General features: G+C 57.4%; 1 protein-coding gene across 1 annotated transcript in view; it reads right to left on the bottom strand.

Annotated features, from left to right (window-relative positions):
• Positions 1-21075, bottom strand: part of TOM1 (target of myb1 membrane trafficking protein) — a 37404-nt gene that overhangs the window by 2324 nt on the left and 14005 nt on the right. The window contains exons 2-12 of the mRNA XM_016161735.2: positions 18840-18924; positions 15560-15638; positions 14477-14626; positions 14060-14194; positions 13790-13936; positions 11230-11346; positions 8888-9021; positions 7039-7072; positions 6570-6663; positions 5784-5904; positions 3540-3615 (exon numbers count right to left, since the gene is read on the bottom strand). Of these exons, the coding sequence (XP_016017221.2) occupies positions 3540-3615; positions 5784-5904; positions 6570-6663; positions 7039-7072; positions 8888-9021; positions 11230-11346; positions 13790-13936; positions 14060-14194; positions 14477-14626; positions 15560-15638; positions 18840-18924 (1172 nt within the window). The remainder of the gene's footprint in view (positions 1-3539; positions 3616-5783; positions 5905-6569; positions 6664-7038; positions 7073-8887; positions 9022-11229; positions 11347-13789; positions 13937-14059; positions 14195-14476; positions 14627-15559; positions 15639-18839; positions 18925-21075) is intronic.

The following is a 21075-nucleotide window of genomic DNA, read 5'->3' as shown; positions in this document are numbered from 1 at the left end:
CACGTCTGCGGACACAGAGCTCATGGTGAAGGGCTGGAGTGGAGGGAGGTGGCGAGGTGACCTGGAAAGGGGGGCTGTGGCTATGCATGGGGACATTTCACTTTGGGCCACAAAGACATAGGCTCTGCCACAAAGACTCCTGCACAGGGGCTGGAGGCTGCCTTCTCTGAATGCTTCTTCAGAGGCTCTGGGCACAGACTTCGGAGTCAGACTGGAATCTGGCTCAGCCCCTTGGTACACTGTGAGTTTGGGCAGGTTACTTAACTTCTTTGAACCTCACTTCACTCATCTTTAAAGAGAATAATAACAGTACCTACCATCCAGGTTGCTGTGAGGATTAAACGAGATGATGGATATAAAGAGCTTAGCACAGTGCTTGGCATAGAGTAGATGCTCAAGAAATGCTAGTTACTAGTTAACTACTTTGGGAAAGAGAGGGAGAGTGAGTCTTCTCCAACCAAGCCAGTTCCGCCCCCAAGCTCTGTCCCCAGCACCTGAGGCCCCAGCGGGCAGCAAGCAGCCGAGAGAAGAGGCAGGAGCCGACTTCCCAGCAGCAAGCTCTCTGGGCTGCCCACAGCAGCTCCCGCTCAGCTTCCTGCTGGCACCCGGCCCGGAGCCAGGCGAGCCCCCGGCACCTCAGCTGCCCTGGGCCTTGCTTCCCAGTCAGGAGCCAGAAGGGGGCACCGAGGGTCCCTGGAAGCAGGAGTGGAGGGAGCGGGACCATGCCGCGGGCTCCCAGGCGGCCCTCGCTCTCCTCTGGGTCTAACGGTCCCGTTCCCTCCGACGCTAGCCGCTACCACCGGGTGAGACTCTGCGAGTGGCAGCCCCAGCTCCCTGCTGGCCCCTCCTCACCATGCCTTGTCTCACCATCCAGTCACTGAGGGCCTTCTCACCGCTGCCTCCCGTCTGGGTGAGAAAGGGTCACACTGAGCGGTGGGAAGGGCAGGGCCAAGGCTACTGGTGCCGGCCTGCCGCCACCTGACGAGGCCTGTGTGTGTGCACACGCTCGTGCAGCTGCGTGGCGGGTGTGGTGGCCGGTGGAAGGGGACAGGAAGCAGCAGAGCGTGTCTCACTGTGCACCGCAACACCTCTAGGTCCCCAGAGCCCTAAAAGGGCTGGGTGAAGCTTTCCCTCTCTTCCCCAAAAGATCCCGAGGGTGGGCCTGAGTAACCCCAGGATGGCGGAGCAGGCAGCCACTGGCCTGCCGGCCGGCTCTCAGGAAATTCTGATGGGCACCTCAGGCTTAGAAACACTGGTCTACGCAGTCCCCTCATGTTTTACTGACGGGCGAACTGGAGGTTCCCAAGGGGCCCAGAGCAGACAGGCAGGAGAGGAAGATGAGAGTCCTGGCTCCTCCTGATCTGTCACCTGTGACCGCCTCCCCACCCTGGTCAGACCCCGCACAGGGCCTCGCACACTGGCTGCCATGGAGCTGGCACTGGTTCCGTTCTGTACTGGGCTGCTTAGAATCACGTTCTGACTGTTCCGTGGGAGTCTTGCCACCAGCCAGACCTGAGCACCTTGGGAACAGGTGTTTACTGACAGTTTTAAGAAGGTCATATCCTGATCTGGTGGAAGGCGCCTCAATTTCTCAAGTCATCAGAGATGAATGAGCCTCAACTTATCAGCTTCTGCGTTTCTGCAATCGTGTGTTTCCTCCTTGTGGCCAACAGCAAGGTGGTGGAGGAGCCAGGAGACCTGGATTCTAGTTCTCGCCATGTCTCTGAGTAGCTGTGTGCCCCTGGGCAAGTGATGCCCATCTCAGGGCTACGGCTCCCTCGCCTGAAACAGGAAGAGGCTGGGTGGGGTTGTTGCCCGCTGGGCTGTGGAGTCATGGGCAGGGGCCCATGAGAGGCCAGGTGGCCCGAGAGGGAAGTGCTTTCAGCAGGCTTCCTGACGGTCTGGATTCAGCTGAATTCCTGGAGCCGGAATGACGGCTCTCGGAAAAGGGAGGCTGAGCAGGGGAGCGTTCATTTCTCCTTCGAGCTCTGCAGGCCATCTGGAGTTCTTGTCACCAGCAATGGCTTCGGAGTTAGACAGACCAACGGCTGTGAGCCCCTGGGAGATTGATTACCTCACAACCCTAAGCCTTGGTGTTCTCTGTAAGTGCGATGACCACACAGCAGTACTATGAAGATTAAATACTTCGCTATGTGCCAGGCACCACGCTAAGGATGTTACACTTGTTGTCCCACTTAACCTCTCTCTGGACTCAGTTTTCTCATCTGTGAAAGGGATAACAACACACCTTAAAGGTCTGTGTGATGACTCAGTGAAGGGGAGATGCAGAGAGCTTGGCATAGGACCTGGCACAGAGCGCAGACTCGACAAACGACTGCTTACGAAGAAAAATGACGGGAGGCCCTGAGACGCGGTGCACGAATGTGCTCTGCGGGGGGGCAGGTTACACGCCGCACCCGGGAGGCGCCTGCTTCCCCTGCTCGTGCTGCCTGCACAGTGTTCCAGGTCTTGCCCTGTTCTGACTCCTCAGAGCCTGGGGACGTCTCTGGGGATTAGCTGGGACACCCAGGAGAGTGGCTCCTGCAGCTTCCGAATTGCTTTCCCAGCTTCCATGCTGGACCCTTCTAAAATAACAGTTGGATCGATGTTCTCTGTTGCTCGAGGCTGGCCTCGCACAAAATAAAACCCAGTCTTCCTGCTCGCCCGAGGCTTCGTCTCCCGCCAGCCAGTCCCGCCCTGGCCCCAGGAGCCCCTGGCCCTCACCGATCTTAGCCGCTTCATTGCCCCTGCCTGTCCAGCTCCCAGGTCCTGCTGTTTCTAACCACCTCCCAAGCAGGTCCTCTGTCCATTTACTGGGACAGAAATTGTCACTGCCTGAAAGGCATCGAGAAATAAATTCAAAGATATGAGAACTGTGCTTGGAGTTCCTGCCAAGGGGGAGGGGTCGCCCACAGAGCGTGCTCAGTGCTGGCATGTGGCTGCCACTCACTACGGTCAGCAACGAAATGGAGCTAAGATGGCGCCCGGGGTGCCTCCCGTGGTCAGGCCTGTGGTTGTGGGGCGGGAAGGCGGGCAGGGAGCGGGGCCGACACTGCAGCTCTTGTTCTCTATTCTCTCGGCCCCCCGTCCGCTCTCCCGCAAAGAACAGGTCTCTAAAGAGGCCGTGAAACAGAACACTGACCGCACTCTCACTGTGCCAAGCACCTTGATACACCTCCACGTGCATCCTGTTATAAACCTGCAGGTAGCACTGTGAGCCCCGGGACACGGACGGGGAAGCCGACGGTCGGGATGGGCAGTCGTCTGCATAAGGACACACGGCCGGACGGTGGAGCCGGGGCGGGAGCCCAGGCTGCTGGGCTCCAGCTCCATCACAGACGGAGCCCTGGCTCTAACCCTCCTTGTGTGTGAACTTAGGCAGATGACTTAACCTGTTTCTTCAACTGTGAAGTGGCAACAATTACATTGGCTACAAAGGGCAGGTTGGAGAGCCACATGTGGACATGCCAAGCCAGGGCGGGCGTTCCCTGGCCTTTCTGCAGGACAGGCCCCAAGTGGCAGCAGGGCCCTCTGCTCACCGCTCCAGTGCTCTGCTGCCGGGCGTCCAGGGCGCCAGCCAGGCCGTCTGTAGCTTGGGGGTCTTCGTACTTTACCCTGAAACACAGAGGCCACAGCAGCCGTCAGATGACGCCCTTGCCGTACCAGGCATGCCAGTCACGTGAGAATTGAGGGTGGTGTCTGCAGCCCCACACCCAGCTCAGGAGGAAGGGCTGCTTCTCAGATGGTCCCAGGGAGGCTGGTGGCCAGGGCTGGACTTGGGGACACTCTGGGAGGAACTGGAGCGGGTTCCCAGAACGATGATATGGAAAAAGCTGAGGAAGAGCCCCCTGCTTCCAGCAAAGCCTGTCTAAGGCGTCCCTGACCTGCTTGCCCAGGTGCCCCTGGCACTCCCCTTGGTGTCCCAAGTGGAAGGGCATGGTCAGGTAGAGAGGCTGGCACTGTGTCAGCTGTGTGTCCGCTGGAGCAGGAACACAGGGGCTGACAGGGAGCTGGCTTCCAGCGAGCAGAGACAGAGCCGGCGCAGGCCGGAGGGAGGCGTGGGCTGCATGCCAGGGAGACGGAAAGGGCCTGGGAGGATTCCAGAGTCCCAGGGGACAGGGCAAGGTGAGGCGTCCAGATGCCACTCAGGTGACCAGGGCTAGAAGGGCCAGCTGGAGCATGAGGGAAGGACAGTCAGGCAGGAGAACACAGGAAAGCAGAACTCCAAGCTAGGGCACGTTTCTGTCCCCTGCAGGGCACTTTCTGCTGGGGTAGAGACCAATCCCAGGAAGGCCTGCAGGACGGCCTACGACCTGAGAAGGTGCGTGACCTCGTCTTAGCACGTCCGCCCTACCCCTGGGGTCTCATGCTGTCCCTGCATCTGAGCCTTTGTACGTGCTGTTCCCATGGCCTGAAAGGGCCACTTTGAGCTTCTCCAGCCACCGTCCAGGCCGCGGTGTCTGGTAACCCTCCAGGACAGTCCTTCGCGTAGCATGGCAGTGGTCTGCATGCACGTCACTCACCCGGAGTTGGCAGGCCTGGAGAACATGCTCTGGGTGTGCTTTTCTCTGTCCCTCAGGGCCTTGCTCCCCAAAGCAGTGACAGTGCGACAGCAAACCTCAGCCAGGCTGGAGAGCTGGACCAGGTGCCAGGGGCTCTCTGGTGTGACCAGTGTGCCGCCTGCTGGGGCCTACATGGGTAGGGCACCCTCCTGGCTGCAGGTCCCACTGGACTCATTAGCTTCCACCAGCACAGGAGCTCATACTGCCCCTAACTCCATGGCAACCATGAGCTGCTGGTCCCAGAGCACCTGGGCTTGGGAGTACAGACTCTGCCCCAGGCCAGTGATGTGGCTCACAGCTCAGGCGGGCTACACGTGGATTTGCCAGTGCGGAGGGTACCTCTGGCCCTCTGGAGGCCCATCGACAGTTCCCAGACACCAGGACAACAACCAGGGAGCCGGGGGTGGGGGGTGTCCTTAATTTGGAGCTTTCCTTGGCTGTCCATCCTGGCTGCCACCAGCTCAGCCTTAGAGTCATAAGCAAGGGACTGACAACAAGCCTTGGCACACTGCCTCCCGGACACACCTGTGTGCAGTCCATCATGGGAAGCTGAGGCAAGGGGCCGGCCCTGGTACACTCAGCCACATGCTTAGACTGCTGAAAGCATCTCCCTGTAAATGGACAGTCCCTATGGGAGGACAGGACTCTAGCTCTGGTGCAGAATGGGCAGATTTGAGTGGGGCAACAGGGACTTCTCTGGAGACTAAGGATGGCTATGGAAGAACAGAAATGCCTAGACAAGCCCAAGGATTTATCAGGAACCTCCCTGCCTGCCCCAGAGGGCTTGGTGCATTGTGCACAGTGCAGTGAGGACCTGGGTTGCATCAGAGACAGTTTGGGAACCAGACAGCGCTGGGCTCCCAACCTAGTAAGCCAATTAGCTGACTGATCTGGGGAAAATGGCCCAGTCTCTTCATGCCTCAGTTTCCTCATCTGATCAGATTAGATAAGATTCTGGCACACAGCTGGTCAACTTACAGGCGATCCTTCCCCCATCCAGCCTTGGTTGTGGGGCACAGTCTGCCACCTGGCCTCAGGCCACGTAAGACTGACTTAGGGAGCAAGAAACTCTGCCATCCTGAAGAAGTAGGGGCAGGGGCTGCATGCTTTTCTACATAGCGTGCCCACCAATAAGCCAGGTTCAGGGACCCGGAGAGAGGCTCTCCCCTGATAGAGAGTGACCCAAGCTGCAGGGGACCAGGATAGGGCCAGGTCACTCACTCTTTCCGTTGGTCAGCCAGCGAGCTGCCTCGTGTCAACGCAAACATGTCAAACTCATCTTCTAATCGGCCAGAGGTCTCCAGGGACTGCAGGCCAGCCCTCACGCTGCTGGAGTCCAGGTCTGCAGGGACAGAAAGACCACGGAAAAGTCCTGGCATCCTGCTACAGCTGAGCCATCCCCTGCCAGGCCCAGGGGTGGTTCTGGATAAGCGGCGTGGGTGGGGGTAGACACAGGGCGGGACGTACAGATGGGGCACAGTCACTTCCTCTCTCGTAATTATCTCCCAGGGCTTGGCATGAAGCAAGCAGTCAGTAATATTAATTAAAACTCATCATGGCGATACACTGGCGATTGCTAGCATGTAGCAGGAGTGCACTCTGGGCCGGGCACTGGTCTAAGCCTGGCTCCGGTACGAGCTCATTCAGTCCTAATGACAACCTGTGAAAAAGGGCCCGTTCCGGCCCGTGACAGAGGAGGGAGGAGGGACACAGAATGCTTAAGCGACGTGACCAAGCTCACTCGGATGACTCAGGCCATGGAGAATTCGGAGTCGGGGGCAATCTCAGAAAGGTGGGGTTCTGAGATTCGAGAGGACCCACCCCAGCCCAGCAGTGAGGGGCTGTGAGGGAGAGTCCCATCGTTTTGTCTTGGGTGTGCAACCTTGCAGCAAGATTCAGCTTGGGACCTCAGTGAGGAGGGGTCTGGGCTGATGTTCTGCTGTTGGTGCTCCAGCATGTATATAACAGGAGGGCACCCCTAGAACTGCAGGGGTGCCCCGTACTTACTCATTGCCTCCAGCTGGGAGGAGAGGCCGCCGGTGGCCGCCGGGTCAGGGCCCATGTCGATGAGGTCAGCCGCCGCCTCAGCCTCGCCTGGGGCCTGCAGGGAGGGAGATGCCAACGCCGTCCTCCCTGCAGCCGCCTCCCCTCCTCCCCTCCTCCCCTCCTCCCCTCCTCCCCAAGCACTGGCACTTGCAGTCTTTGCCCAAGGAGCTGTCACCAGGGCCCTGACAGCTATGATGTAAGAGTTTTTCTTCCTCCCCTCTAGCTCCGCTGCTCCCTCTGGGAGAGCGGGGAAGACCCTTGGGCATCAGCTGGTAGTGACATAGTTAAAAGGGGACTCATCTAGGAGCCTGGATAAGAAGGCACATCCTGTCCAGGATATCTGGCGGCAGGGGGCGGGGGGAGGTGAGCACAGACTTCCTTCTCTCTATTAGCCCGGGCATGATCGAGTCACAGGAAAGAAGCCATTTACCTTGGGGGTCTGGCCTGTTCGGAACCGCTCAAACCTACGGGACAGAGAAGAGCCGAGTCAGGGAGACAGGCCAAGAGGCCCTTGGGCCCCGCCCGGGCAGAGCTGCTCCCCCTGCAGGCCTCACATTCAGCACAGTGGGTCACTGAGGGTGAGGACACATCTTGTTTGTCCTGGACAGACCTAGCTGATGCCTGTCCCCAGGGAGTTATTAACAGTGCCTCTCTTTCACTTGCAAAAGTGTCCCAATTTGGATTATCAATTACCTGGCCACTCTAGTCATGACCAGCGTAAGGAAATGAGTAGGAATAGGATAGAAAAGGAGATGGAAACGCACAGCACGCGGCAGAGGCGAGTAGCTTTATGAAACGTGTTCAGTAATATACTCATCCACGTGTGTGTGTGTGTGCGCGCGTGTGTGTGTGCGCGTGTGTGTGCCAGTGGCTCTCTAAAGTGGTGTAAGAAAGACACCCATCCTCACACTGCGGGGAGCCACTCGGACTACCCTCAGCAGGCCAGGCGGCGGGTGAGCGGGATCGAGAAGACCTTGGTCTGGGGTCTGTTCGAGTCCTAACCCTGTCACTTGATAACTGTGACTAACAGGTCTCTTTGTCTATTAAAAAGGGGGTGACGGTGGGACCTGCCTCCCAGATGTGAGGATCAAGCAAATACACCAAGAATGATTGTGAGCAGAAAAGAACCAGGCCAACGCCGGTCTGATAACAGTGGGTGTCAGAGGAGTCACCCAGATTGGGCCCTTGGGCCATCTCAGAGCCCACGCCCTGAAATGACAGGGAGGGGACTCTTTTATTCCACTGGGCCACCAAGCAGGAGCTACCAGGCGGATGTGGCCCGCAGCAGCTCCACCCCACTCTCAACTGATTTAGAATCAGAGAGTGTCTGCTAATGAAGATACAAAATAAATAAGGGCCCGGGGAGGGGGCGGGGGGCTGGGATAACTGGTGCCCTGGACGGGACGCTCTCCCTGGCTGCTCAGCACCACGGACCCCACTGCGCACTCCCAGTTACCTACAGGTAGGAAGGAAGTGAGGGGGACGTGTCATTCCTGCAGGCCCAGCGCCCCTTTCTCGCTCCTTTTCTGAGAGCCCCTAAGTGCTCCTCCGAGGAGCTGTTCTACCTGTGACCCTGGTGGGACTGCCATCAAGGGGCCCTCGCCTCTCCCAACCAGTGAGCACAGCAAAGCTGAGGCGATCAGAGTTTCTCCTGGGGTGCTGACTCCCGAACACAATGATACGAGGTGAGCAAGCGTGTGGAGCCATTTATTGATGGCGATACCCTAGGGACATGGTCCAGCAGTTTTGGCCCTTGAGACCCTGAGCCGCCCTGGGATCTGACCTTCCTGCTCTGTTGGGAGGCTTCACTGTTTCACACTTCTTTGGATTCTAAGAGCTACCCATTTAATAGAGGTTATTTTCCTAATTAATTCTTTTTTCTGCTTAAGTCAGCCAAAAAAGCTTTAGGTAAGTAGCTTGCAGTCAATGAGCCCTAATTAAGTCAAGTAGGTCCAAAGCCCCAGAGCCAGGGAGCGGTGAGGTGAGCAAGGCCAGGCCGGGCTGCGGGCTCACAGTCTCAGCCACCACTGCGGCCACCTGTGGGGGCTGGACCAAGGACACAGGTGCGCGACTAACTCCGGCAAGGAGATGAGGGCTGGGTGGGAGGCTGGGCGAGCGTGTCCACACTGGAAGACAGGTGAGGACGTGTGCACCGGCTGGCCGGGCCGGTGGTGGAGAGGGAGACGGGAGGACAGCCGGTGACAGGAGACCAGGAGGAGAGAGAGGAGGGGCGAGGAGACGGGCGGGGCAGTCGCCGTGGGCGGGAAGGGGTGGGCTACCGTTCGTGGCGCAGGAACACGTTGTTGAGATTGTCGTTGACGATGAGCAGCTCCTCCGTCAGCTGCTCGTTGGCGACGCGGGGGATGAGCTCCAGGACCCGCTGCTGCATGGCGCGGCACGTCCGGTTGAGCTCCTGCGGAAGGAAGGGAGACAGCCGTGGCCGCAGGGCCCAGCTCAGGCCGTCTCTAACGGACGGCCCGGCCTCTGGGTGTGCTGTGGAGGACAGAGAAGCTTCCAGACTGGATCTCGAGCTCCACAGGACAGCTTCCGGGGTTTTACACCGCCAAGTGCTCCACGCACACACCGAACACGCAGGACACAGCCCACACGTGAAGCGGTGCTGCTGGCTGAACCTGGCTTCGCGCAGACTTCAGAGGAAAGTGCTTCCTGCTGCCTCTTTGCCAAGTTGAAAAATGGAGACTTCCAGGGGGCTGGATGAACAAACTGCAACTTCTCCAGGTATACTGGGGTATTTGTAACCAAAACATAAAAAATGAACAGGATGACTCCAACTATTACCCACCAACTATGATTTTGAATTTTTGCTTCATTTTTTTCACCGACTTATTTCTTTTTTAAAACTTTTACTTTGGAAAAATTATGTTTATAGAGAGGTTGCCAAGACTACAGAGAGTTCCCATAAATCCTTCGCCCAGCTTCTCTTTGGCCGGCACTTGTCAAAACCAAGTCGCTAACACTAGCATAATGCTATTAACCAAGCTACAGACCCTGCTCAGGCTTCGCCAGTTTTGCCACTAATGGCCATTTTCTGTTCCAGGATCCCACATGCATTTAGTTACGGTGTCGCTGACTGACTTTTAATCAGTAAGTAATACAGATTTAAACTTGTTTGGGGCAAAGGAAAAAATTTAAAGCATCATCAGTTTTCCATTTGCAGGACCGAGTGTTTCTTCGGGTCCCCACCACCATGTGGACAGGTGCCTGGGTCACGGTCTTGAAGTCCAAAGAGATAGTCGTCAGTCATTGGTGACTGTGGCCACTCGCCAGCCCTTTTCTCCTGGAGGTGTGATTAGGACTAGGTACTGCCCCAATGTGGATTTTGGTTCTTTTCTGGACCCCGTGACCCACCCCCTCGCAGGCAAGGCCCTCTTTTCCCGGGACTTCTTCGTCTGCCTTCGGCGTGGGGCAGGGTGGGCCTGAGTGACCGTCGATACCCGGCGGGCCTCCCCTCTCTCCGTCCCATGACTGAACAAACTTATGGCTTCGTTCCCACTTCTTGGCCCTCTCAAGAGCAGAAGAGTAGCGGCTGGAGCCAGGCCGCTGGGTTCAAATCCCAGCTCTGCTGCTTACAAGCCACGTGCCCCTGGGCATGGTACATGGCCTCCCTTTGCCTCAGTTTGCTGACCTGGTAAATGGGGATAATAAGACTCCCTGCCTCTTGGAAGAGGGTTGGCATCAAGTGTGTGGATGTGGATCGAGCGTCCGCATCGGAGCCTGGCGCATGGGAAGTGCTCGGGGCACGTGCGCCGTCCCTGTGTCAACCCTGCCCATCTACCCTGGCTTGAGACATTTTATCAAATTATATTCACCAAATTAATACCAAACTGGTCCTGCTGCTTCCTAACGCACTCAGGCTTCTCTCAGAAACACTCGTGCAGTCCTCACACTTCAACTCCGAGGCTCCGACTTTACTCCCGTCTGAAGGCCAGGACCACTAAGCAAGTACACCGCGTCCGCGCGGTTAGGCGCAGGGTCATGGGGATGGGGACAACACAGCCTTGCCCTCAAGGAGCTGGAGGCCGAGCAGGAGACCAACCCGAAACGAGACCCCTGGGCCTTGGGGTCCCCGAGCTTTCTCGGAGTGTCTGTGAACTGATCTCCATGGGGAAGGTGTCTGTCCCCAAACCCGGCTCCTTCTGCTCCAGTGCCTCCCCCATCCCCAGCTGCGGATGGGACTGTGGGAATGCCATGTGACAGACAGGAGTGAAACCCACAGCTCCCACCTGCCTCGGCTCCGGAGGCCAGCTGCTCTCTCCTGCCCGCCTGCACATTCCTCATCTTTTGGCTTTTTCTCAATACTATTTATTGGGACCTTACTCTGAACCAGGCACAGGGAGGGCAAAACCTTATTTTTCATGCCCAACTTGTACCATAAAGGCTATGATTAGTGCAACCTTACAGATAAGGAAACTGAGGCAGAGGGGCTAGTCTGTTCGGCCCAGAGAGCTACAGAACCCCGAATTCCAATCTGATGGAGTTCAAGGTCCCTGGTTTTAACAGCTCCCATGGTGACCAAGGAGTTCGGAGGAAGCGTGGGCGTGGAAGGAACACGTGTGGGCAAATGAGCACGAGGTCACCCGGGGGGAGGATGCGTGCTCACCTGCAGCAGCTCCAGGTCTGCAGGCTCTGCCTGGGTGGGCACCAGCTCCGTCAGCATCTCCGACATCACCCGCACGTTCCCACTCACCATCTCCAGCTCGCTGCGCAGCTTCCCAATCTGAAACACACCATCGGCCCCGGTGAGAGAGGCCGGCGGTCTGGAGGCATTGCCACTCACAGGGACAGAGCCTGGCGCGACCGGCCCTGGGCGCGGTGCCTAGAATTGCTGGCCTGCCAGCAGACTCTCTCGGCTCCCGGGCACAGCCCTGCACTGAGGGACCCGTGGTGGGTTTGCTACCACCCCCCACAGAGGCACTACCAACCGTTACCATCTCCAAACCGGGGAGCCTGGTGCAGGGGGAGGCCAGGAGGAAAGAAGCAGAGGGTGAATGCGCCGCACTGCACAGCTGGAAGGCTCCAGGATCTCCTGGGTCCAAGGGCAGCTAACGAGGCCCCGGGGGCCGCTCCCCCAAAGGGGAGGGGGGAGTCAGCAGGCCCGATTCCCTCCTTGGTCGATGGGATTTTATCTTGGTCCTGGTCTGCTTTGGTGTCCCAGGTTCTTCTAAGGATGAGTCCCAGTGCCCCACCTTGAGTATGAAACTCAGATCCAGCACTTGTTAAGGCGATGTTTTCAATGATCACAGGTTTTCAATGATCACAGGATCCCAGGTCTTGGCTTGGAAAATCATCGTAAATCAGGATGTACAGGTGAGGTGACGGAAAGCCAGTGTTTTCTGCTGTGGGGCTCTGCAGGGTGCTTAGTCTCTTTTATGTGTACACTGTGGACATCCCAGGAACGGATCGGTATCAAAATTCCAAAACTGATCTGGCTGAAGCACCTCATCGAAGAATATCTCATGGGTCTAGCATTGAGTGGCTTACATCTTGGGAAATGCTCATGCCTCTGTGTGACCAAGGTGGTTTCAGAATAAGAATTCATGATGCTTGCGATAGCTGCTGCCTTTTACTGACCACCTACTAAGTGCCCAGCATTTAACGTATGTGGACCGGTCTTACGAGGTATCTGTCGTTGTCCCAGCCTTCACAGACGGAGATGTGGGAGCACAGACACAGGTGGCATGTCTGTGACAGTTCGCTGACACCTTCCAAAACCCCAAAGACGTTTGATACATTTGGCCTATTTAACGAACGCTCCTGGTATAAGTGAGTGGAAAATCTACCGATCACAAAGCCAGCGCGTGCAGGTCAGGTGGGACCCAATTATAGCGGGGTCTGGGAGTTACACCACTGTGTGCCTCAAAGTCATACCATGTCCCAGGAGACGAAAGGGGACTTTGAAATTAAACAAAGACTGTTCAGCTGTGTTTAGTGAGAACCTTCTTGCGCTAGATGTAATTAGTCTTAATCCACAAAGATACTAGCTTTAGGCAAATGGGTTAGAATCATAAATTAATTTTGGATCGCAGGGTGTTTTTATAATTTTTATGTACGTCTATTTATTCGTCCAGTTAGAACGAATAATATCTATAACTCTGGGAGGTAACTTTATAGACTTGCCGTAAGATATCAAAGTACAGAAGTTTCTCTTGAAATAGGTCAGGGTGTGAAAGGCCATTGGCAAGTTCATTTATTTATAAACCCGAACAATACCGTGCAGAGGATCAGTGGGTGTGCTCTGGAAAGTCAAGTTTCACTTTCGTTTCCATCATACAGCTGTGTCTTATCAGCGCTTTCAGCAACCTAGCTCTTACATTTAGCTGATGTGACAGGTCTGAAGTTTGTAAAACACCTCACAGGGGGGCACTCGGACGGTACGTGGCCTTGACCCATACCCAACAGCTCAGTCTAAAGTGACTGAGCACTCAGCTGAACCTGGTTAAGGCTATAGATGCCCCTTGTAGGGAGTAGCTTCTGCCTGGCACAAACTGTCCACAGTCCACAGGTGGGTGACGTTGCCTCCAGCTTCGGGAGGAAGAAACTGCAGGGCAGGGGCTGACTAAGCCAGTGTGCCGCTCGGTCTGAGGGGGTGATCTTCCATCGCCACTCACAGGCCCTGGGAAAAGCTGGCCTGGGCTGGCCCCCAAGGATCTCACACTATGCCGCCAACCTTCTTGGGGCTTTGTGGAAGCATCAGGATGCAATACAGAGGTTTCTGAAATTATTTTTTGTGTGGATGTCTTAAAACTAGTTTTAGTCAGAACCTCTGTTCACATGAAGTCTTACAAGCAAACCACACTCAGAAAGTGGAGCAGCCGTGGTTGGAGAGGCCGCCTGCTGCGCACCTCCTTTGCCTGGTGCTGCCTGACATGCTCCACGGAGAACGTGGCTGGCGAGCAGCTGAGGTACAGGACGGAGCCTGCTTGGAGTAAGAGACTTGAGCTTGAATCCCAGCACTGTCTGATGAGCTGTGTGGCTCTGGGCAAGTCAGTGTATCTCTCTGAGCCTCATCTCCCAAACAGGAAGCACACACCTGTGGGGCTGCTGTGAGGACTGACCGGAGGCTCCACGGCGGTCTGACAGGCAACCCCCCCGCCCCCCCGGCCATCCTCCGACGTGCGGGGATGGCCAGGGACACGTGACTCTGGCCCAGGCTTGTTTACCTGCTCAGGGGTTGGCGCTATGGGCGTGTCACTGGGGAGTACGGCCGGGGCGGGCAGAGGGGCCGTGTGCTGGCTGGAGTCGCCTCGATGACTGGTGTCGATGCCCACAGAACTCTGCCCTGATGGTGTCTCTGAGCTGAACACGGTCTAGAGGGCAAACAACTGGGTCAGTGAGTGAGGCCAGTCAGTGAGGGCCAAGGTCAAGGGCTGACAGGAAGTAGGGCGGAGACGCCCTCTGCTGACCACTGCACTCCTCGTGAGTCTCCTTACCCTCTGGGGCGTGTGGATGGGTGACAGCATGTCCAGGTCAGTCATCGGGAACTCCAGGCCCTTCCTGCGCAGGTCCTCGTAGACGGCAACTACGCCTGTCAAATCGGGCGAGCTGCGGAACGCGTCAGCCCAGGACTGAGAGGGAACAAGGGGACATGGCCGGTAACTGCTGCTCACTGAATCCCACGTGAGCTCAGCTCCCCGCCTCGCAGAGAACAGAAGTTCTGTTTCTGACTCGACGGTCCTGTGACTATGTCCCCAGCCCCCACTCCACACTCCCCGCACTCAGAACGTCCAGTCAGCAGACAACCAAGGTGGCCGCAGATGACAAATAGACTGAAGCTGACGGAGAAAGGGCAGAGTGGCATGGGCACCTTTCTCCCTGGGGAAGGAGCTGGCCCGCCCGCCCACACTCACCTGGATGAGGTTGAGCACCTTGTCGTGCACGATGGTGGGTGGGTTGTTCTTGGGCAGGATAGTCCTCACCAGCACGCCCTCCACAAAGTCCTGGCTGGCCACCAGCACGTGGAAGCGGTGCCCGCAGTTTTTGACGCAGGTTTCCAAGACCTGGATGCCGTGAGGTGCCCGCGAGCACCGGTCAGAGGAGGGTGTGCACCCAGGACCCCACCTCACATTCATGTCTCAGGGCAGCTTGAGAGAGAGGGGCTTCCTGGGGTGAGCCCTGGCATGTGGACCAGCAGGGACAATGCGGGATTCAGGGACTGGTTGATGGGGACTGGGGTGGGCAAGGGCGGTGTGTGGGCAGTGCCCACAGAATCCTGTCCTGATGCTGTTTCTGAGCGGAATAGAGTCTGGAGGGAAGGTGGAGGCTCTCTGGGTGGAAACCAAAGAGAACTTTCAAATGGGGACCCTGTGGCCTGAGGAAAGGGTGCTAACCTTCCCTCCCACCCCTTGTTCCTGGCCTGGAAGAAGGTGATTTTGCTTTTCAGAGTCGCCAGATTCACCTGGATTTGACAATGCTGTGGAGGAGGCGGGGACAAAGTGCTTTGTCCCCCACTCCCTAGACAAAGCCACCCCGACAGCCGGGATGCCCACTTACACCTAGCTAGTCCTGTTGTGGGCGAGGACTGTCCTCAGTCCCTGGCATTCGTTTTGTTTTATGTTCATTTTTCTGGGCGTCCAAGTACCAATCAGCACCAACAGGGCCTGCCAGGCTTTCTGCCCCCTGAGAAGTTTGGGTTCACTGAACTTCTGTTGCCTGGCAGGTCCTGTGGCCCAGGCTCTCCGTGACTGGTTCTGGAGGAATGTGGGCCTCGGGGTGCCTGATCCCCATGCCAATAGGTTGGAGAGAACTTTTTTCCAAATGGCCTTTCTTGCCACTCATGCCTGTAGACAGGACAACGCTTTGCCCACAGAACTTCCCTCCCAGCCCTTGGAAGAGGAGCTCCGTGGTGGCTGGGAGTCCTGCGGGGCCCAGGGTAGGCCATCCCCAGTGGACTCTAGTCCTGCTATGGACACACGGACAGACAGGGTACTCACCGTGAGAGCCAGCATCACCTCGTGGAAGTTCTTATTCCCCATGATTCTCTTCTTTATTGCTCGAAAGGCATCTTTGGGACTGGGCGGAGGACAATAGGATGAGCTGAGGCACGGGACCTCCTTATCCTGCGCGGAGGCTGTCTGCCTGAGATCGGGGGCGCTGGGAAATGGGAATGTCCTTCCTGGGTCCCATCTGTTTTCTGCATTTCCGGGTTCTAATCACGTCACTCTCTGCTGCCCCACCAAAATCCTCCCGGGGGACCACGAATACTTGGCAGGGATTCTCAGTGTGGTCCCTGGGCTCCCTGCACCATAATGCCTCGGGGCGGAGGTGTGTTTGGTAAAAATGCAGAACCCCAGGCCCCGACCTTTGACCACCTGAACCAAACTCTCAGGAGATCTGCTGCTTACCATGCCCCGGGGACTTCTTATGCAGACTGGCGGTTAGCAGGAGCCCATGGGCACAGAACCCTAATGCCCCGCCCCGGCCAGTTCCCCTACCCATCCATCCCTCCTCCACTCAAGTCTTAAGTGCCCACATGTGCCGGCGCCACTTTGGGTGCAGGGGACACGCTGAGGAATAAGACCACATGGCCCTGCTTTCAAAGACCACACGTTCCTGGGAGACAGGCATAAGTGTGGGGAATAAGTGGGTCCTGTGCTGAGAGCGAGTGGGTGTGGGGAGGGGTCAGGGAAGTCTCCTCTGAGGGGGCAGCATTGCAGCTGAGCGTGAAGGGTGACATGGAGCCAGTTGGCGGGGCAGGGGAAGTGGTTAAGGTAGAGGCCGGAGCCCGGACCAGGGCCCTGGGGTGGGGAGGAACTGAAATATGGGCAGGCTAGGTGAGGAGGAGGCTGAAGGGAGGGGCAGAAACGCGGGAGGGAGGGTGGGCGCCCCTACGTGCAGAGGGAGCCCTGAAGGCCTCGGTGGCAGCCTGCTCTCCCTGTGCCACCTGTACCTCTACGGCCACGCCCCACGCCTCAGCCCTGCTCCCTGCCCCTCAGTCCCATGCAGGCGAAATCAATGTTGTCTCAACAGACCGCTCTTGCCTAAAAGGCCTTTGCGGGGCCCCAGCGTCCACGTCGTCCCCCGCCATGCCTTCCCAGCCCCCGTCTCCCCAGCATGCACTGTCACGGGGCACTCACCAGGGCCTGCTGGCTACAGAAGATCCCCCCAGAGGGCAGGGACAGCAGCCTGTTTGACACCTTGCCTCCCGGGGCCCAACACGCTGCAGGAACGCAACATTTCCCAGGCCAGCAAGGGGCTGCTGGGGCCCGTCCTGCTGTCTGACCGAGTGTCTGTCGGTCCGTCAGTGCTGATCAGTTAAGGGCAAGTCAGGAGAGTCAGCATCCCTGACACGGGTCCCCTGACACGAGAGGAGGTGGTGGGAGAGCCTTCCTGGGAACGGACCCCACGAGGGGGCAGAGCCGTGGAGGCCCGTCAGGGCTGCGATGGAGAGGACACGCAGTGGGAGGGACCCGGGGTCCTAAGGGGGTGGGACCCTGTCCCAGAAGCGTTGAGGGTAGTTTTCAACCCAGCGCCCTGGGACAGCCCCTCACCCTCTGGGCTCCTTCTGGCGGAAGCTGGTTTCTGCCCCTGGCTGGGCTGCTCACCTGCGGCCACTTCAGCTTCTAAAGGGACTTGTCTCCACTTCTCAGAGTGGCCCAGAGAAAGGGCGCGGCATTGTAATCAGAAGTTCAGGCTCGTGGGCCACTGCTGTGGGCCTACTGTGCCTAGTACTCTGCTAGGAGCACAACGCGGATGACAAGCAGGCCGCACCGCAGTGGGGGAGTGGACCAGAGACCAAAGTTTAGACGACAAGCTTACTTTGCTCACTGCTGGGTCCCCATGCCTCATGATGTGCCTGGAACACAGCAGGGGCTCAAATCGACAGCACACCCCCAGGTGAGTCTGAGCCCGGTTCTGCCAACGTTTCTAAGGGAGGTGGGGACCTGCCTCTCCAAGGCCCCAGCAGTGACTCAGCCCCGACGTTCATGAAGCCCCAGGCCTTTTGAGAGGCCCCATGAGGTTTTCTGCCTCCTGCCTTCTCTCTGGTGGCCCTGCCATCTGTCCACCACTATCTCCTCCAACTCTAATGAGTTTAGACGTAGATACAAATGTCCCCTCCTAGCTCCATGGCAAGCCCATGGAGCACCGCTGGGGATACCGGAAGGTGTCCAGCAGCCACTGCACTCTCCTGACTGGCCTTGGCTGTGATGTGGACACCCACAGCTTCCCTTGGGCCCTGGGCTGGGCACTCCCGGCCCCTGCCTGCTTCCAGCCTGCCCTCTACATGCAAAGCACTGCCTGGCTGAGAGCGCCTAGTGAAAAATGGAGAGGGAAATGAGTTCCTGCTCCAACTCTTGATCCTGATTTTCCAGAAGAGAGGCCTCGTCTGGGTGCACTTCCTGCTGGCTGTGGTCATCACACCCCTCCCGGCCCTTCCCAGGTTTGTCCTGAGGACAGTGGACCCTGCATCCCTTCTCTGCTCCCCTCAGGGCCTTGGGCTTAGGACTGAAAAGAGCTTGCCTTTGAGGACAAAGACCTAGAGAGGTAAAGTGACTTGCCCAAGGTCACACAGCTGGCCTGTGATGGCTAGTCAGGGATCAGGAGCCAGGGCCGTGACGCCTCCCCCTCACCACGCAAGTACCTTGGCAGAGCTCCTCGGCGCTGAGCAGGACACGGCGACCTGTGCACCGGATATGCTTAGCAGAGGTCAGCCATGATTATTAGCCTCTCAGTTCTGCTTCACTTTCACTGCCCTCCCCGTGACCCCCGACCCTCCCTGCTGGTTTCAAATCTTAAGGAAATGAAAGTCTATTCTTGCTCACTGACGAAGATGGGAGTCCCTAACACACAGCCCAGAACGCGAAATGCAGAAAAGTACTCGAGCTGCCTCCTCGTGCTAAGAGTCACCGGCTTGCCTTGTCTTACGGCGATGCTGCCCCGATGCTGTTCTAGAAGCTCTGGTTGGCTGGGCTGCTGCTGAGAGGCTGTGTGGGCTGGCAGCGCCCCGTGGCCAGCTGCACGCCTGGCACCTCTGGGCCTCTCGCACACTTGATGAGAGGGCTGGACAGGATCTCGGTTCCACAATGTTTAAAATGCCACATTCCTGCCTGGGGTGGGGCTCTGACAACCTCTGCAGCCCCTTCTGACACTGAGGGCCACAGGCGGGGGGGGGGGGTCTGCCTATGTGTGCAGAAGTGGCGGGACGGGGGTGGGGGAGCTCTGGCAGGAGGCGGGGTGTCACAGTGGCCCACCCCGCCTGGGCCCCAGCCTCACCCTTCCTCCGTCTCATTGATGATGTCACAGATCTCCATGTTGAGGGCCCAGTCTTCGGTCTGCAAAGAGCCGTCTGTGGCTTTCTCTGAGGAGAAGAAACCATAAGTCACAAAGGCGTGTGGGGTCCCAGGTGACAAACTCACATAGTGGGGTGGGACTGTGTGGTGATGGGGATGGAGAGGAGAGACGACAATGGATGCTTTCTGGGCGCCCGAGATGGGCTCGGCGCTGCGTGCACTGTGTTACCTGCCCTGGCCCATTTTGTCACTTAATTCTCACCAGCAGCCATGTGAGGCTGGGCTACCATTGTCCTTTGACTGCTGAGGAAGCCGCGGCTCAGAGCGCCAAACGGATGAGTGGGGACAGGAATCCAGCAGGGATGGCCTCAGAGTGCTTGTCTTTGACATGACAACATGGAAAGTGTTTTATTTTTGTAAATAAAATATTTCTGATTTGGTAACCATTCACATGGTTCAAAAAGTTCCAAAGTGGCATGCAGTGGAGAGTAAATCTACCTGCCTCACTTGCCCCCTGCCCTGACTTCCCAGAGGCCCCACTGTAACCAGTTCCCTCTCACGTCTCCCAGAGACGTTCTTTACTACCAAGGCAAGGACATGGTGTGGTTACACTCAGGCTCCGTTACCAACAGGTGGCCTGGCCTTGCCCGTCCCCTTTGAGCCGGTTTCTGTCTGCAGACCGGGCGGACACTGAGCCACCCTGCGGACCTGCCCTGAGGAGTGGCGATGACACAAACAAGCCATCCAGAAAGTACTTGGAACAAAACAGGTGCTCCCGAGTGGTGGCAGTTCCTTTTTTTAAAATTGAGGTGAAAATCACATAATATAAAATTAACCACTTTAGAATGTATGATTCAGTGGCATTTAGTACATTCGCAATGCTGTGCAACTATCATCTTTATCTAGCTCAGGTTGTGCTGATTCTTAGGGTAAGATTTCCAGGTCGAGGGTCAGCTATGAGATTCTCAAGGCCTGTCAGGCCAGGGTCCGTGACCAGCTGCTGAAGCTGTGCTCCGTGCAGGGGCCGGGCCGGCCTCCTTCTCTTCGCTCTAGTGTGAGAGGCGGTAGGTGAATGATGAATGCGGGAAGTGACAATGCCCGGACATCCAAAGACGTCCTTTAAAAGGGAAGTGCCGTCCCTCGCTCACCACAGACCTCTGAACGCTTCTAGATTCCGTCTGCATGCAGACGAGTTTGTAAGATATGTCCTGCCACAGTGTGCACAGACGATTTTGCACACAGCTTTTTCCAGGCAACATTCTATCACGCACAGTCACTCCCGGCTGGCATGTCAGGCACACACGCACATTTTTCCACATACGACACATACACATGCGTGACGAGGCAGGATTTCATTCATGTTTTAAGGTTCAGACAGTGAGACCCTTGGTGTCCTGACCCAGGGCGCTCTCCGAGTCCCTCTCCATTACGGCCGTCTCCTTGGCTTCCGGACCCTGGCTCCAGGCGAGGCGTGCGCGCTTACCTGCCGGCCTCAGCAGACCTGCTGCCATAGCAGGGTCAGCCATCGTCTACCACGAATGCGCTCGATGGACCAGGCACGCAGAACGTGATGTGATGGTAAACCATCCTACACGGGAGGCTCCCTTGGCGCCCCGTTCACAGGGGCAGCTGCGGCCCAGGGAGGCTAAGCGGCTCCTCACTCGCTGTATAGGCACTGATGTGTCTGGCCAGCTCCAGGCACTCAGAACACAATGGTGGCCCTCACCCCATGGCACCCAAAGAGGCCAAGGCTCTGGGCCTGGGCCTGTCAGGACAGAGTGGGGCTGTCACCATGTGGCTGGGCAGGGCCCTCTTCTGGCTGGGCAGGCAGGCCTGTCCTGCAGGGCTCTGCCTGGGCGGGGCCAGCACAGTCACCGTCTCATAACTGTGGCTTCTGTGACCTTGCCTTTGAAATTAGCCTGACTCCATTCCACCACCCAGGTCCTTCGTTGGGTCCTGTGGCCAAACGGATGCAAGGGTGGCCCAGGACACATGCCGGGCAGCTGAGGCCTCCAGGTAGGGACCCAGCAGCAAGGTGGGCTGCTTTATTCCCTAGATGACGGCTGGGGCAGGGGATAAGGAAGTGCTCCCTTTAAAAGCACTGGAAGACACTTGTTCACCTGACAACTATGTCCTGAGGGTGGCTTCTTTGTGTCACACTCCCCATCCTTGGGGACTTACCGAGCTGCATGGGATTAGCCAAAGAGAGCTAGACAAGT

Source organism: Rousettus aegyptiacus, unplaced genomic scaffold (assembly GCF_014176215.1).
Source record: "Rousettus aegyptiacus isolate mRouAeg1 unplaced genomic scaffold, mRouAeg1.p scaffold_m13_p_2, whole genome shotgun sequence".
Lineage (NCBI taxonomy): Eukaryota > Metazoa > Chordata > Mammalia > Chiroptera > Pteropodidae > Rousettus > Rousettus aegyptiacus.
This window is presented reverse-complemented; position numbering and strand designations above follow the sequence as displayed.